Here is an 18,606-nt window from a genome sequence, read left to right as displayed (position 1 = left end):
AAGAAATGGCACAGTACCATCTTTCAAAACTGCTGTAAGCAAAACCATACAGCAGGTACACAGCGTTATACTCCATTAACTTTAAAAAACTGAAGCTTATGATAGGGTTTGTTAAATATATTCCCCTATTTTATTGTGTAGTTAGAACTTAAGTAAGCCACTTTCTTAGGAAAGAGCATTCAGTGGAAACACTTACCATGAGAAACTTCTGCCTCTAAAAAGCTGTTTCCTGTTGACCAAGTGTAAAATGAAAGACGACTGAATACTGTAAAGCGTTGTTCTTACCTTTGGCTCTGCTGGTGTGGACTCTGGAACGGAGCCAGACCACCTGGTCAGCTTTGTCTTCTGTCAGAGTTTTCACATGAACCAACACACGATCTTTACATAAAGAAAATACCTTTATTTTGGGTTAGTTCAGAAAATAAAATATCACACATCAAGTTTTTCGAATCATCAATCTAAATATCTCACATTTTCAATGCAGGGACTTCGGGTCTGGTTGGATCTCCTCATTCCAATGAAAGGAGACCAAACTTTGACCATTTGCACCGACAAATTAGTGAGTATTTTCTTAATTCCCTCTTCCCCCGGCTAGACACACACAGATAAAGCAGAACACTCTGTCAGAGACCAGTTAATATCAGTGGAGCAAGATAATGGGTGGAATTTTCCCAAAACCTTTCTAAGTGTCACAACGGTGAGAAAAATGGGGTGAACTGCACTGGTACTCAGGTGCACTCCAGACCGCAATCACCCCCCACTCATTCACTCTTTTGGAGAGTGATGAATTGCGCGCTGGTACTGAGGGAGGTGGGGCCTAAACACACGAGTGAGCCGACTGCAGAGAGCTCGGGTGCTGTTTCGCTGTTCCCCACCCACTCCCCAACATTGGTCGCCAGCATAGGGTGCCCTACTGATGGGTCCCCCATCATGACCCCCGACACCATCTCCCCCCCACCATGATGACCCTCGCCCCGCATAGCAGCCCCCCTCCACTCCCGTGTCACAGCATCCACTCAGGCCCTCCTGTCATAGCCCCTGACCCCACTCCTGTGGCACTGCCCTGGCACACTTAGTGCCCAACTGCCCAGTCATGCCCCCATCCATCAGGGGCTGCAATGGCCTCCAATCCCCTGGCATGGCAGTCACACCTTGTTTCTGCTGGTGGAGGCCAATACTGATTTGCACCAGTGCGACGTCTCACCAGAAACGAAGGAAGCATCCAGGTGGGGGTTTGTCAGGTGCGGCGAGTTAGTAAAGCCGCGCCCAAGGTGGCAATCCTGGAACCTATTGCTCTGTATTCCTCAGTACCACATTACAATGTTATTACTTCTATTCTTTTTCCTGACATTTTAGCTAGTAAAATAACATCCATTTGCTTGAAGAAAGGACTGGAATATACACTCTCTTTGGAAATTAGTCAGACTCTTCCTTGTATAATGATCCTCACGACCTCTACGGGACCGTTACCTTTTTTTGTTGCATTTCTTTTGCATAATTTGCATGTAATTTTTGACTCGCTGTCCCTTTTAAGGAAATCATGGCAACACTTACAAGCACAAAATCATAATTAGCAAGAGACTGGGAGCACTGCACCTTTATTGGCAGAAAAGAAACATATCCTGTGGCTCATGCAATATCGATGGAAGTGGAAGTTTTCACAAAACAAAAAAGTATGACTACTGTCTTTTTACAATTTTGTTTCACGTGATGGGATGCTATGTTGGAGTCTAATACAACTGAGATTTAAAATAGGCCCACAACAGACTGTTAAAAGATATGCAGCTGTTGCAACAGATCAATAGACCATCACCTTTAGCGGCTGGCTGGGAGGAAAGAAAATGTGTTCATACTTAAACTCACCCAGTTTTTCCTGTGATTGAATCATTGGAAGAATTCCATATCTGTCTTTAGCAAAGTCCTAAAAGGGAAACCACATTTTGTATACTGGAGATTTATATGTGACTAATAAATGTTATTACATGGATGGCAATTTGATGCCAAAGGTTCATGCTCCATGACTATAAAAATCACATTGAAGACACTGGGATAATAATGGTCATTATAATTTCTAAGTAATTAATTGCGTGATATATTCTAAAAGCCTTTGGAGATGACGTCCTCAACAGAAGTTTCTGCAGAGCCATAATTTTATACAATCAACCGAACAAATCTGCTTCTCAAAATGAAAAAAATCAACACTATATCTATTTTTTATCACTGCTGTAAACATTAACTAGAAAGTTTATTACAAATATGATTAAAGGTTTGCCAACAATAGAATCATTAAAAATGCAAAATCTCCGGGCTAAATGAACATTTAAGGTCTCGCATGCCAACTTATTCACATATATTTCAGCTATACTTAGATCAACGACTGATCATTATACTGCACCAAAATACATTTGAATGTTCATTCTGTCACTGCAACATCATGAGCCTTAAAGACCAACACTGTAACTCAATCTAACAGTGAGTAAAAATAGATCAACATCTATTAATAGGCACAACCCCAAAACAGATGCACTATCTCAAGATAAAACATTTAAACTCTTCACCCCCGACCACCACCACTGCAATAATTTAGGTTTCCTCCCAGTGGGTTTCTGGCCTTGGACAGCTACAATTTGAAAAGTGATTGTAGACACTCTACACTATTTCTATCTCCCTTGCCTTCTCATGGAAAGCGCGACAGGCCTGCTGATGAAATGTGCATCAGTTTTCTAGACTGGCATGTGCAAAACACATGGCAAGTACAACACATTTGCCATTTGAATGCCAGACATCAAGGTGGTTTGTGATTATCCCTTTGGACATACGCACCAACAGAAATATAAACCAAACTTTGAAGGTACACTGAAACTAAAGACAAATAGACAACTGCATCACTCGATTACTTTGATTATTTAGAGATGCCTCACACCTTGGAAACCTTTTTAAAATCTCTACAGAGACAGAGGTCTTTTAAAAATCAGAACAGAGGCACCAAAGGGAGAAATTGAACAGAAGAAGACTGTGAAAGGAGTTAACAGCTGCACACTCCACTATTTAAGAAAGGTGAGAGAGGGGAGTAATGGAATTATAGTTAGCCGCGCATTTGTTGTCAGGAAATTAGCATGTCCATAATTAACTGAATTGGATGGTGACCGAACACACCAGAGATTTTCAGCCGATTACAGACAGCCTTCATGGATAGGCTTTCCCTGATAAATCCGACTGAATGATTTGAAAAGGTGCCTGAAATAGTGGGCCGGAGAATGTCTATGGATTTTATCTATGTGAACTTCCAGATGGTATTTGATAAAGTCCTTGGCTAAAGCTGAAGCTCATGGAAAGGAGGGAAAATTATTGATTTGACCTAAGAAAATGGCTGAGAGGAAGGAAAAGGAGTTGTGCTAATAGATAGATATTCTAATTAGCAAAATGTGATAGTGGTAACCCACAGGATCTCTGTTGATACATCAATGATTCACCGTATGCAGTAGTAACTTAGATGATGTCACATATACAAATTTGTCAATGACACAAAGAAAGGTGTCAGTGCAAGCAAGTGTAGATGGAAACATGACACAAAGATATTAATAGGTTAATTGAATGGGCAAAATTGTGGTAAATGGATTTCAATGTAGGTAAGTGATAGTTCATCAATTTGGACTTAAAAATAGATCAGAATATTTAAAATGGGAAAATGTTAGAAATAAAGGATCAAAGAAACTTCATGTACATAAATCATTAAAATAGCACAGAGATAAATATGTGGCACATATAGACGGTGTAGATCTAATCACCATTACAGAAACATGGCTACCAGGTAATAAGATTGGATATAAAGTATTCCAATGTACACAACGTTTTGAAAAGACAGACAATTGAAAAGGAGGACAGTAAAGGATACGGACATAAGTGAGAAAGGATCTTGGCTCAGAAAATCAGAAAGCAAAAACAATGTGAGTGAAGATTAGGAATAGCAAGCGTCAATTGGCGAAAGTAGTTTATAGACCCTCTAACAGTAGTTATACTGCTGGACAAAGTATTAAACAAGAAATTATTGGAGCATATAAAAGCATTGTGATAGTTATGAGGGACTTTAATTTTTGTTAAGACTGGGCCAATCAAACTGGCAAAGATGGTCTGGAAGATGAGTCTGTAGGATGTTTTCATGACAGTTTCCTGGAGCAATATGTTGTGGAACTACCTCGGGATGAAGCTACTTTAGAACTAGTGTTATGCAATAAGGCAGGGTTAATTAGTAAGGCCATAGCAAAAGCTCCACTGGGAAACAGTTGAATTACAACTGCAATCCACATTAAATTTGAAAACAACATACTTCAATCACATACAAAATAATCTTAACATTAAGCAAAGAGATATATATATAGGTATGATGGGAGAGCTGGCCAAGGTTGATTAGGTAAATAGACTAAAGATGTGGTGGTAAATAAACAGTAAGAAATGTTTAAAGAAAGAATTGAAAAGGCTCAACAAAAATACATCCCATAAAACACAAAAACTCAGCAAGAAAGACCGATCCATTGCTTACTGAGGAAGTTAAGAATAGAATTAGAGTAAAAGAAGAGGTTTAAATATTGCAATCGTGGTAAATCTGAAGATTGGCAGTGTTTTAGAAACCAGCAAAGGGCCACCAAAAGGTTGATAAATGGGAAAAAAGAGAATTGAGTAACCTAGCCAGGAATATAAAACAGATTGTAAAAGCTTTTACAGGTTAGTAAAAAAGGAGTAGCTAAAGTAAATGTTAGTCTTATAGAAGTAGAGACAGAACAAATTATTATTTGTGACACTTGCTTAATCACCCAGTCAAACTTAAGATGGCCGAATTATCAGAGAGATGAGTCATGTAATCAATAGTTAAAATCCACACTAAAGGACTGCTCTAACACAATTTGCAATAATAAATCATAGAATGGATATAGCACAGAAAGAAAGAGACTATTTGACTCTCTTGTCCATGGCAGTTCTTTGCAATAGTGACTCAGCTAGTTCTACTTCCCAACCCTTTTTCTGTTGCAATGCAAATTTTCTCTTCAGATAATGATCCAATTCCCTTTTGAAAGCCACAATTGGACCAGCTCCCACTACACTCAAGTGGCACATTCCAGATAACTGTGTTGGCTTATGGGTGTCCTGTGGGGAGGCAATTTCATTTAAGTGTACTACTATGATGCAATTTATTTTATTAATGCATGCACTATGTAAAAATTCTGAGACTCTTGCTTCATTTTGCTGCACATTTGTAGTTTAATGGCTTGTGGAGCAAATTTCAGATGAGCAGTGACTTAACTCCAACTGGCTTTTAAAAATCTATCAATCGCAGATTTAAAATCAGCAAATGATCCACCATCAGATGCTGTTTGCAGAAGATAGTTCTAAGCTTTCACCACCCATTATATGCAGAAGAGTTTCCTAACTTCACCCCACATCAGCAACTTGCCATTTTATAAATATTTATTTCACTCTGGAATGGCTTGTCTCTAAATTTTAGACTATGTCCCCAATACTAGATTCCTCAATCGATCAGTGAAATGAGTATTTCACTATCCATCCCATCAGTTCCCCCTTAATATGATCTAAACTTTGATCTAATAACTCCTTAATCTAAATTCAAGACATTATAACCTTGGATTGTCTAATCTCTCCTCTCAATTTAACCTTTGGAGTCATTTTAATAAATCAATACCACATTCCAAGGCCAATATATTGTTCCTAAGGTGTGGTACCCAGATCTGAACACTACAATCCTGGTGTGGTCTAACCAGAGCTTTGTATGACAATAGCATGACTTCTAATTTCTTATATTTTAATTCTCTAGATATAAAGGTCAGTATTCCATCAGCTTGTCAATTATCTCTGTACCTGTACATGATATGAACATACCATAAGAAATAGGAGAAGACCATATAGCTCGTTGATCTTGGGCTTCAACTCCATCTCCCTGCCCACTCATACCCTGAGAGACCAAACATCTGTCTGTCTCAGCCTTAAATGTATGCAATAAATGGTGCAACTATAACCCTCTAGGGAGAGAACTCCAAAGATTTACAACATTTGAGTGAAGACATTTTTCCTCATCTTCATCCGACATGATTGGCCCCTTATCTTGGCATTGTGCCCCATTGTTCTAGATTTCCCAGTCTGGGAAACAATGTCGTAGTATTTGCTCTGTCAAGTCCCTTCATAATTTTGAACGTTTCAGTGATATTGCCTTTCATTCTTCTAAACTGCATAGAATATAGACCCAATTTACTCAGCTCTCATCCCAGGCACAATCTTGTGAACATTTATTGCACTGCCTCCAATGCAAGTATCGCCTTCCTGAAATATGGAGACCAAAATTGCACATAGTATTCTAGGGATATCCTCACCAAAGCTCCACAGAATTGTAGCAAGACTTCTTTATTGTTGTACTGCCATCCCCTTGAATTAAAGGCTAACATGCCATTTGCTTTCCTAATTGCTTGATGTGTCTGCAAGCCAACTTTCTGTATTGCTTATACGGGTACAGCCAAGACTCTCTGAACATTAACATTTACATTATCCTAAAATGTGGTGCTCAGAATTAGACACCAATCTCTAGTTGAGGCTAAACCAGTATGTTATAAAGGTTCACCAAAACACCTTTGCTTTTGTACTCTATGGCTCTATGTATAAAGCCCACGATCCTGTAAGTCTTAACACTTTTTTGACTTGTCCCGCCACTTTCAATTAGTTTCCCACATAGAACTGTTCCTGCATTACTTTTAGAACTGTATCCATTTATGACACCTCTCCTTGTTGTATCACTTCACATTTCTCTGCAATAAATTTTATTTGTCGTATGTCTGCCCATTTAATCAGCCTGCTTATGTATTCTTGAAGTCATCACTATGCTTCTCACAGTTCACGATACTCCCAAGTTTAGTGATGTGCAAATTTTGAGACCGTGTCTTGCACACCCAAGTCTAGGTCACTAATTTAGGCCAAGAAAAGTGGTGATCCTAGTATTGACCTCAGGAACCCACTGCATACCTTCTGCCAGTCAGAAAGTACTTAAAAATAAAATGAATTCTCCATTCTCAAAAATATAATTGATATATCAAGCTACACTGTATTCAGGAATGACCACTGAAAATTTGATTGACTAAGTGTTAGGTTTAGAAATTGGATAATGTATTTATTAGCATGAACATTTAAAAACAACAAGTCATGTACTTCTGAAATGTAGTCATAGCTATAAATAGGAATTTGGCAGCCATTTTACTCACATTAATCTATTGTTGTTTATGGGAGTTTAACAACCACAACACAAAAGCAAAATAATGAAGATGCTGCAAATCTGAAATCAAAGCAGAAAAGTACTCGAAATACTCAGCAAGTTTGGCAGCATCTGTAGGGAATGCTCCGATAAAAGGTAATTGATTTGAAATGCTAACTGTTTCTCTATCCATGGATGCTGTCAAATCTGAATATCTCCGACATTTTTGTTTTATATGAGAATTTAAAAATCGACGCATTGTTTGACTAGGAACAATGTAGGTTAGAGAGTACAGGGATGATTGAGCAACAACTGGTGCACATTAAGACCAAATGTTGTACATTTTTAAATGGCAGCCAGTGTTCCCAAATGGATAGACGGATGGATTAAGAAAAAGCTAACTCTTCACCCTGTGCATAGCAATAAAAAAAACAGATCACGTAGGATATGGACAATTTCCACAAGGGAGAATCAGTTTATATGAAAACATTTCTGAAAGCTGCACATTTCATGGGGCATCTTAAAAGAAATCCTGACAGAAAATCTGAACTATAAATTGCAGACACACTAAAAAAAAGTTACTTTAGTTGCCATAGAATTAGAGCAGTTTTACAGAAGTTTATTTTGAAAATTCAAAGTTTTCAATTAGATAAATACCTACCTCTTCATCACCTGCTTGATTTTCTGCTGCCTGTAGGAAGTAACATTAAACCAAGATGAAAGTTAACATCCTTACAGTTATAACAACCAAATTTATATCAACTGAATATGCTGGAAATCATAGAATCATAGAAACCCTACAGTGCAGAGAGAGGCCATTTGGCCCATCGTGTCTGCACCGACCACAATCCCACCCAGGCCCTACTCCGATATCCCTATATATTTACCCGCTAATCCCTCTAACCTACACATCTCAGGACACTGAAGGGCAATTTTAGCATGGCCAATCAACCTAACCCGCACATCTTTGGACTGTGGGAGGAAACCGGAGCACCCGGAGGAAACCCACGCAGACAAGAGGAGAATGTGCAAACTCCACACAGCCTAGTGACCCAAGCCGGGAATCGAAACCTGGTCCCTGGAGCTGTGAAGCAGCAGTGCTAACCACTGTGCTACCGTGCCGTATAATATTTTACAAATATATACATTTTCACTGTTTAAGATGCCCAAATATCTGAAATCAATATCACATCTAGTGTGCCATTATTCATGATAGTCACAGAACTAAATCAATTTTGCCAAGTATCTTATTTAAAAATCAAAATCCATAATTTTTATGTATCGAATATCTCTTATCTTATATGTTTAAGGTAACTGTCAAAATGCAGTTTGAAATGCTGCTCTGACGACTTAGTAAGCAAAAACTGAGCCAAATAGACTAACCAGTCTGAAGTTCAATCCAAAATCTGCAATATGTTAGCTGATCTCAACCACTGTAACTCTTTAGTTCTACAATTCAGGCCTATGGGCCCCTTGGTTAAAGATAGAAAAAAAAGCATGAGGTGTAGTGAAGAAAAGGAAAGACAAACAAAAATAATTCAGAAACTTTTAGTTGTCATCTGGTGACGTGCTGGAAACCCACGAGTGTGAACTTCAGATTGAGGTGCATGGTTAAAAAACTCACTAATGAAAAGTGTTTATCGGACAGGACATCAGAAGGGTGGTGACAACCATGAGTATGTACCATTAACCACTTTTGGCAAGAAATGGAAAAAACTGGAGAAGAACAAATGGAAACATACTTATGAATTAATATACAAATATGTTTCCTGTCCTTACTGATAAAATCTTGTAATCCACAATCCCCAAGCCCACCTTAAACATGAACGGAAGACTAGTTCACAACAATGGTCAATGTTCCGTTCCAGTGACACTTTTGATATTGAATGACAAGTTAAAGGCATGCCAATTGGCATAGCTTTTGGGTTTCAATCTGCAAATTAATTTATCTTAAGAATTGCAAAAACTACATCTACAAATCTAAATCTTCTTGCCACCCTTCTCACAAACTTGGACAGAACAGCATGCATCTGAAAGTGTTTCGAACTGACCAATTTAGCCTGTTTCTCTGCCTTCTTGGCAGCCTTTTCTGCTTCTTTTTGAAGTTTCTTTGCTGCCTTCTTCGATGGTGCCTGGTCCTCTTGGACACTGCAATGGATAAAATAGTAGCATTTATTGACATACTTGCTAAGTGGCAAAATTTATTAAAATCAGCTTTGTTATTCTATTTATTGTATATTTCATGCAATTCCACGAGGATGTTAAAGGATTATTAGAATTATCAGAAAATTCTATTAGATGCAAGGGTGGTTTAATGATTTCTAGATAAGCCACTTTTATTTATATTTCCCAATTGGATACTGCATTGTACAATATTGAGAATTACCAATGTTTATTTTACATTCTTTTCAATTAAAACAGGTGTCATAGATCACAGTAGATAATTGCAATTGGATTCAATTGCTAAACTACTCATTCAGGAAACAAACACATATGAAAATGTTCGTCATGGAATACCAGCTGCAAGGCAAACAGACAAAGGGAGCAGGTGGTTTAAGTTAAAAATTGCTTTGTTCTTGTTAGTCACCATTTTACTTCCACCAAATGAACAGGCTGAAATTAGAATGTCCAAGCACAGGATAACCTGACACAAATGTATTGTATTGGACTCAGTTGAATTTGCAGTGAAATCTCAATGGAGGAGGGTAAAGATCACTGCTTATTAACTGATTTTTGATTTGATTTATTATTGTCCCATGTATTGGGATAGTGAAAAGTATTGTTTCTTGCATGCTATACAGACAAAACATACCGTTCATAGAATACATAGGAGAGAAGGAGAGGGTGCAGAATATAGTGTTGCAGTCACAGATAAGGTGAAGAGAAAGATCAGCTTAATATATGGTAGGTCCATTTAAAAGTCTGATGGCAGCAGGGAAGAAGTTGTTCTTGAGTGGATTGGTATGTGACCTCTGACTTTTGCATCTTTTTCCTGACGGAAGGTGGTGGAAGGGAGTATTTCCGGGGTGCGTGGGTTCCCTGATTATGCTGACAACTTTTCTGAGGTAGCCGGAAGTGTTGACTTTCACACACTGCTGTTCTGCAATTCCATAAATAGAACCTATCTACGAGGAACACTTAAATGTTGTACAGAGATAAGCAACAGATCTAACATCATGGTTCAGTTCCCCACAAAGATTGGATAAACATTTTATTATACTGAAAGGCAACTGCTTGCATAGAATATCATATTGACAATTGACATAATTCCAAAACACCTCTCAATCCACTCTAAGATTATAACTGTAACCTCTATTTCTAGGGGCAGTACTATTTTTTGCTGGCCAGCTACAAGAAGCACCCAGCCCCCCAACCTCTGTAAAACCCAACATCATCTTGCAGCCTTCAGTGTTTTCACATCAGCCAGAGTCAAGTCAATCAACTACTCATAGGTAATCAATCATTTGCTCATTCTACAATGCTGCCTGAACTTGTCCCAAAGTAAAACTAGCTGCTTTTCACAGTACCACCAACCAAAGTTATTAGAGAACCACTTCTATTGGTGCTCCCTAATATGAGGAAACACATACTGGGTGGGTTTTACTGTGCAATACGCTGTGAACGGAGGCAGGCCACCACTGACTGGCAGTGGGATCTTCTGGTCCTGCTGTTGTCAACGGGATTTCCCGTTGAATGCCCCCCCTCACCACTGGGAAAACCATGACTGGGGCGTACCATCAGCAGAAAATCACTCAGGCATGAATGGCAGGAATGTTCTGGCCACTCTCTTTTTCCACTGAAAGCAAAAACTTCCAACTACAGCTCCTCAATGTACACACTGATTTAAAAGCAGCTATTTTCTTACTTCAAATATATTTCATTACAAGCCATTATAGCTCACAAAGATATCACCAATATTCTGCCTTTATCCTGTGATAGTGGAGTCAGACACTTTAGGAACTTTCAAGCGGTTATTGGATAGGCACGTGGAGCACACTAGAATGATAGGGAGTGGGATAGCTTGATCTTGGTTTCGGAAAAGGTTCGGCACAACATCATGGGCCGAAGGGCCTGTACTGTTCTATGTTTATCCAGTACCTTACCTAGCATTAATGTCCATTTGGGTAGGCCTTGACAGCGAGGGTCATGTAAAGAAGGAATTCCATGACCACAAAAGATCTGTATCCATTGAATTATTGCACCAAATGCTTGTCCAACTTTCTCTTAAAATTACTGCCTCCCTGAATCACTCATACCTAATATTTACCACCCTGGGTGAAATAGTTTAATTTCTGACTGATCCCTTCATCATTCTCCTTCTGAACTTTATCCCATGTCCCTTACTGTTCTCAAGGACATGGCAAAGTTTCTCACGGTTCAACATTCTAATAACCATATATTTTAATACTTCAATAAATTGTCCTTTTGATCTTTTCTACTGTAACAGACGCAGCTTTCTGACTCTCCATTTAGCTCAGGTGTGTGATGCAAGGTACCAGACTGTAATCTCTTACTGCACTACCTCTTTCCTGGAATGTAGCAGAGCTGCACATGGTACACAGGATGAACCAAATGCTCAGGATAGCATCCAATAATTTGTGATCTGTACAACCAAATATCCTATTTATCTTATTTGCTGTTGTACAGGCTGCAGATTCAACAAACCGCCCATCAATAGCACTAAATAGGGAGCTTGTGCTCCATGTTGTAAACGAACAGATGGGCAGGATCTAAGATCTAGAGTTTTAGATGAGCAGACATTTATGGAGAGTGGAGATTAGCCAAGAGAACACTGAATGAGTTTTCAGTAGTGGATGGCTTGGGACATGAATATGAATCTTCACACTGAGAAATGCAGACTTATAAATAATTGAAACTTTTAATGGAAATCATCTTTAAATTGTGTACATTTTGAATAAAAATATTGTATTTCACATGCACATTGAGATAATGCTTTCACTGAAAACTTCTTAATCTAATGAAAACTGCATTAAATGGTGTCTTGACGTGCTTTTATGAAGTTTTAGAGATAAAACATTTTTGCACAAGGGCAGCTCAGTTGGAGAATATCGGAGTTGCGCTTCAAGATTTTTATAGTTTCAAGGTGTGCCGTGATAGATAAAAAATGGTGAACCACTGTCTTTAAGGCAGGAAGAGATTCTTGATCAGCAAGGGGTGAAAGGTTATTAGGGATAATCAGGAATGTGAAATTGAGGTTAAAATTAGATCAACCATGATCTTACTGAATGAAGTAGGCTCAAGGGACCAGGTGGCCTACTCCTGCTCCTAGTGCGAATATTCACATGTATGTTTGTAAATTTAAGGAATTCAATCCTAATTTCTCTAATATTTTCTCAAGAAATAACCCTTATGATTCCAGATATCATTCCAGCAAACCTACGCTGCTTTCCCTCCAAGGTCAACCCTTCCTAAAGTCTGGTGCCCAGACTGCTAAAAGTGCTCCAGGTGCAGTGTAGCCAGGCTCTGTAGCTGAAGCATGACTTCTACCGCCTTATATTACAGTTGTCCAGTATAAAGGTCAGCATTCCATTAGCCTTTGCAATCATTTTCTGTGCCTGATTTCAACAGTTTTAGATGATCTTAAACATTATTGCCTTCACAAGTAGACCACAAAGCATTTTTATTATATTATATATTTTGATAATGATATATTTTGAAGAGAAACCATTTTAATATGAATTCACACGAAAGCTATGACATTAAAATTTAGCATGAATATTTACTTCAATTTCATTCAGAATTAGGCCTCAATATCTGACCAAGAGAAGTTGAAGCTCATCAACTTGGACTCAATTCTGGCCAAATCCACAAGAACGCACAACAATCAACTGTTTTCTTTAAAATCCAGCTGCTCAAAACTGTGAATTGCTACACCTGCAACTTTTATGAATGGTGAGACTATACCAGATATTTCAGTTTCAAACATTTCCTCTGGTAAACAGGAAAATCCCAGCAGTGATTTCCTTCACGTAACACAGTAATGCCTGAAAAAATCCTTTTGACAATAAAACCCACATTAGGAGTTGGTAAAATGCCAATTAGGACTCCTCACCAAAAAGGGATACAAGCTGTGTTCAGTTCTGGTATTTATATTAATAACTCACACTCTGAAAAATGATTTTTTGTTGGTGTTTACAAATGATTTCCTTTTCTGAAAAAAAAACCTGTGAACCATATAAACCTATCAATCAAGGACAGCACAATCTAGACAATTATGGGGAAAAGGCAGGAGAATGGGGATGAGAAAAATATCAGCCGTAACTGAATGGCAGAGCAGACTCAATGGGCTGAGTGGCCTAATTCTGCTCTGATGTCTGATTTCTAATTGCCTCCTCCATGATGGGTCAGCAGGAGACCCTGAAGCAAAAGAATGAGTTTTAGTCCTTTTGCCTGATTCAAATATTTCAGCTATTTCCACTATTCCATCAATTAAATTAGATAACTTTTATAGCTCTGCCAAACAAGGCAAATGAATTGAACAGGGGGTCCAAAGACTCAAGTGCAAAACTGCAGCTCTGAATGAAATGCAACAGTCGTGGAATTTCAACTACTAGACCACTATTGTCTTATTTTAAATCATATCACATACCTAGTGGAAAATGTATTCAATGTATAGATCGTCATTCTAAGTCTATTGTAAATAGATGTGGTGCTTTATTTAGAAGAAAAACTGACATTTCATGACAAAAGATTATAGGCTCAGCTTTAAACAAACTATGGACTATATGGACAGCTTAAGGCAGAAATAATATAATTGTACAGCTGAGATAAAAATAACTTAAATTAATCCCAGAAATCAGGATCAGAAGACATACTTTTAAATTAGTGAAAAGCAAGAGCATTCTCAATATTTTTCTCACTCAAAAAGTGATTTATAAATGCTGAAATAAACCACTGGGTAAGTAAGGAGCAAAATGTAAGACGTTTTAAATGCAGGGGGGGATTACAATGGGAGAATATACTAGGTGTGCTTAATAGACGTGCAACCTTTCTTGTCTTTGCATTTAGTTATGCATCCAATCATACAAGGCATGTGGCATTGCCATCTCTGACTGACAACTAAAAAAATGCAGCAAAGCAGGAAGTTGCTCATCCAGATTCTTAACCCTGTTATCTAATACTTCATTCTTACCTAATTCTGTGGGAAAGCATCTGCATGCAACAATTCTCAATACAAATCATTAGAATAGCCATTAGAGATTTTCCCTGGCTGGGGTATTATACCCATTAGCTCAGGTCAGAACGGATAAAATGATGACATGGTCATAAGTAGAAGCAATGAATACTGACTTGCTATTTAAGCTTGAAGACATTTCATTGGAGTCAATATTATCCTCACCTGACCTCCACATAACTCTGCACACGTCACTAGTTAGAAAGTCCCTTTTTCCCTTCCCTTAACTCAGAGGCCAGCTATAGCTCCACTGTTCATTGGATGATACAGCACAGGAGGCCAGTCAATCCCTCGTGACTGTTAACTCTATATTAGAGCTATCCAAACTCGTGCCACACAATTTTCCTGCAAAGCTGTGCATCAACCTAGTATGTACTGCACAAGCCTTGTTTTGTGATAAATAACTCTTGTGTACAGCTTCACAACATAATTTGAAGGGACCATGTACAACAAATACATTTTAAAGGGAAATTGCATCCACACCACTGTTCTTTCCATATTGCTTTGCAACTCTTCCCCTTCAACTATTTATTCAATTCCCTTTTATTATCAAATCTGCTTCAGCCACTCTTTCAGGCAACAAATACAAATCATAATTTAGTGCATAAATTTTTCTCTCCCTGTCATCTCTAGCTCCTTTGCCATTTCCTTAAATCTCCTTTGGTTATCCAACCTTCTGTAACTGGAAAACAATTTATCTTTATTACTTTATCATGGCCTTTTACAACTTTAAACATCTCTACTGAATCTCTTCTCAACCTTCTTGGCTTGAAGGAAAATAAACCAGTTTTGCTGGTGGCTGCATGTGTCTGAAGTCACATCCCTGGAAGCATTCTAGTGCACCCCCTCTGCACCATATGTGAAATTTTCAAATCTGCCCCCAGTTCTATGATGTGTGTACAAATTATCATAGTTGGCAGGGGTGGTTGAGAGTGGTTTTAAAGACTCATAGTTTAAAAAAGAATCCTGGGTTTTATACAGGAGTACAAAAGCAAGGAAGTGATGTTGAATCTTTATAGAACCAGCAACGTTTAACCACAACTGGGGTATTGGATACAACTGGGTATTGCTGGATACATATATCATAGAATCCCAAGTGCATTCGAAGGCCATTCAGCCATCAAGTCCGACAGAGCATCTTACCCAGGCCCACTCTATCCCTGTAACCCCATGCATTTACCTCACTATTCCTTCTAACCTACACATCTTGGGGCATGAAGGGGCAATTTAGCATGGCCAATCCACCTAACATGCAGGTCTTTAGACTGTGGGAGGAAACCAGAGCACCCAGTGGAAATCCATACAGACATGAGGAGAACATGCAAACTCCACACAGGCAGTCACGCAAGGCTGGAATTGACCCGGGTTCCCTGGGGCTGTGAGACAGCGGTGCTAATCACTGTGCTACCCATATACCCATAGGTCTCTGATCTTGCACCCCCTTTAGAATTGTACCCTTCAGTTTATGCCTCTTCTCTTTCTACCGAAATATAACACTTTTCCACTTCTCTGTTAGGTTTCACCTGCCATGTGTCCACTCGTTCCACCAGCCTGTATCCTCTTATGGTCTATCACCTTCCCCTTCACAGTTCATAATACTTCCAAGTTGTCATTTGCAAAGTTTGAAACTGTATACTGAAAACCCAAGGCCAAATCACGAATATACCTCAGGAAAAGTAATGGTCAAGCCATAGGGAAGCCACTCTATATCCTCCAACATATAATCATTCATCACCACTCTCTGTTTCCTGCCCATTAACCAATTTTGCATTCATGCTGACCCTTGTATTTCACAGGTTTCAACTTTGCTGACAAGTTTATAACTTGGCACTTTACCAAACTTCTTTTAGAAGTCCAACTCTCTTGCTTCCTTTAAGTAAAGTCGTCATAGTTCCAGATGACCATAGGCTGACTGCTGGTGATTTAATTTGAGGATGACCTCGGGCAAGGGGCAAGGTTGAGAAGGTGAGGCCTTGATTGAATAACCTCAGCCAGTATGGGAACTGAACCCGCGCCACTGGCATCACAAACCAGCCAAGCTGAGCTAAACCGACTCCTTTAAGTCACTGCTTAAAAAACAAACTATTTGACAAAACAGCTTGATCATACACACATGACACAGTGTCAGATGATAACAAGGTGGTGAGGCGCTGTAGGGCGGCTTATGTGAAGAGTGGTTTTTGTAAATGACAGTTGCAGCTGTGTGCAGAGATCAGTGAGCTGGAGGAAAGCCCCAACGGTTCAAGAATAGATGGGTGGGGACCAGGGTGAATCCCCATGTCCCGGCACTGGGGTTGGGCGGAGGGCAATCGGCCGGGGGTGGTGGAATGTCCAGAGGAGAGGGTGGGCTCATTGGAAAGCCCAGAGATCCTGGGGCTGATGCAACATCTCAGGCAGCGCCCTCTCCCTCAGCAACTGATCCTCTGCCCTTCCTCCTCCTCCTCCTGACCGCGAGTCCAGCCCCCAGCTCTTACCCTCCGCTCTCTCCTTTTGTCATCGTCTCGGTTCTGTTTTAATCAAACCCCAGTCTGTTCAACAAAGAAAAGGTTTAAAGAAAACCACTCCCCGGCCGCCCGACACCAGCCTCGCTACCCGGTGCGCCCAGACCGGAAGTGAACCGCGGTGCGCCTGCGCCACCGCTCCGGGTGCAACCCGAGTCCCCAACCATCGTTCCGGCCGGAGTTTCCCAGTCAGGCTGACAGGAACAACGTAGAGAGAGACATGGGCTTGTGAACTGACTTGGTGGAATGAAGGACCAATCAACCTCTGGAAAGGGCTTTCCATAACCCACTACAAAGCAAAACCCCGTCGCAGAATAAGACATAAATTCCTGGTTGAAAGTGTGTGCTGTATGTTTCATGTTGGTGTGGTGATGGCTATTTAACACCCATTAAAATTGTCAACCTAAATTCAGGTTACAGGCCTACGGCGTTTCAAGAAGGCGGCTCACCACCACCTTCTCAAGGGCAACTAGGGATGGGCAATAAATGTTTGACCAGCTGGTGACGCCCATGTCCCACGAATGAATTAAAAGAAAGGCCCAAACTCAATCTTCAGCAAAAACAGAGGGAATTTCCATTGATGGAGGGGATTGCCAGTGACAGTTGCTTTGTTTTGGAGCATCATGAAGTGCAGTGCCAAACCTCATTTAAGAAGTGCTCAGGGAGGCTATGGTTGGAACGTTACTGTGGTGAACCACTGCAATACTGTCTGTATATGGGATATGCCTGGGCATGCCCCTGCTGTAATACTGTCTGTATATGGGATATGCCTGGGCATGCCCCTGCTGCCTCAATCCGGGGCTCTGCCCTCCTCGGGGTATAAAGGTGGCTGCTCTCTGCCCCTTTTACCTCAGTTCGGGTTTCGCCATCGGTTTGGGAGCGCTTCTGTTCTTGTTAATAAAAGCCTGTTGTTTTGCAACATCTAGTCTTTGCGTGAATCAATGGTGCATCAATTTTATTAACAAAGCATGTGGAAAAGATTGAAAGGGTGCAGAGGCGATTTACAAGGATGTTGCCTGGATTGAGTGGCATGCCTTATGAGGATAGGCTGAGGGAGATTGGTCTTTTCTCCTTGGAGAGACATAGGATGAGAGGAGACCTAATATAGGTATATAAGATGTTGAGAGGCATAGATCGGGTGGACTCTCAGAGGCGTTTTCCCAGGGTGGAAATGGCTGCTACGAGAGGGCACAGGTTTGTTTCACTGGAGCAAGCAGAGAGGGAGTGATTGGAGGCAGGAGTGCTGGTGAGAGATTGATTGAATTATTTATTTATTTAATTAGATAGTGTGTGTGTTTTCTTTGGCCTTTACTTTTGTAGTAGTATTTTTCTTAAGTTTAAAGTGAAAACCGGAAGTGGGCTGCTAAGGAGTCTGGGAAGGGTTTTATAAGCGCGCAAAGTATATAAGGTAGGCTGCAGTATACAGCGGGCAGTGTCGTGAGTGGGAAGCTGAGTGAAAGCTGTCAGGGCTTTGGCTCACAGGGCTTAGGCAGAAAGGGCGAGGCGAGGCAAGGTAAGTTATTTTTATCCAAACTTATATAGGATAAGGGTAACTATGAGTGATAGGCCAGTTCGGTGCTTCCGGTGTGGGATGTGGGAGTTCCTGGAAACACCTAGCCTCCCGGAGGACCACATTTGCGCCAGATGTGTGGAACTGCAGC

General features: G+C 40.0%; 1 protein-coding gene across 1 annotated transcript in view; it reads right to left on the bottom strand.

Moving 5' to 3' along the window:
* Positions 1 to 17,091, bottom strand: part of dars1 (aspartyl-tRNA synthetase 1) — a 56,452-nt gene extending 39,361 nt beyond the window's left edge. The window contains exons 1-5 of the mRNA XM_078228046.1: positions 16,919 to 17,091; positions 9,301 to 9,397; positions 7,911 to 7,940; positions 1,864 to 1,921; positions 286 to 378 (exon numbers count right to left, since the gene is read on the bottom strand). Of these exons, the coding sequence (XP_078084172.1) occupies positions 286 to 378; positions 1,864 to 1,921; positions 7,911 to 7,940; positions 9,301 to 9,397; positions 16,919 to 16,941 (301 nt within the window). The 5' untranslated portion in view covers positions 16,942 to 17,091. The remainder of the gene's footprint in view (positions 1 to 285; positions 379 to 1,863; positions 1,922 to 7,910; positions 7,941 to 9,300; positions 9,398 to 16,918) is intronic.
* Between the last annotated feature and the right edge of the window lie 1,515 nt (positions 17,092 to 18,606).

This window comes from Mustelus asterias, chromosome 14 (genome assembly GCF_964213995.1).
Source record: "Mustelus asterias chromosome 14, sMusAst1.hap1.1, whole genome shotgun sequence".
Taxonomy (NCBI): domain Eukaryota; kingdom Metazoa; phylum Chordata; class Chondrichthyes; order Carcharhiniformes; family Triakidae; genus Mustelus; species Mustelus asterias.
The sequence above is the reverse complement of the archived record's forward strand: the minus strand, read 5'-3'. Positions and strand labels throughout refer to the sequence as shown.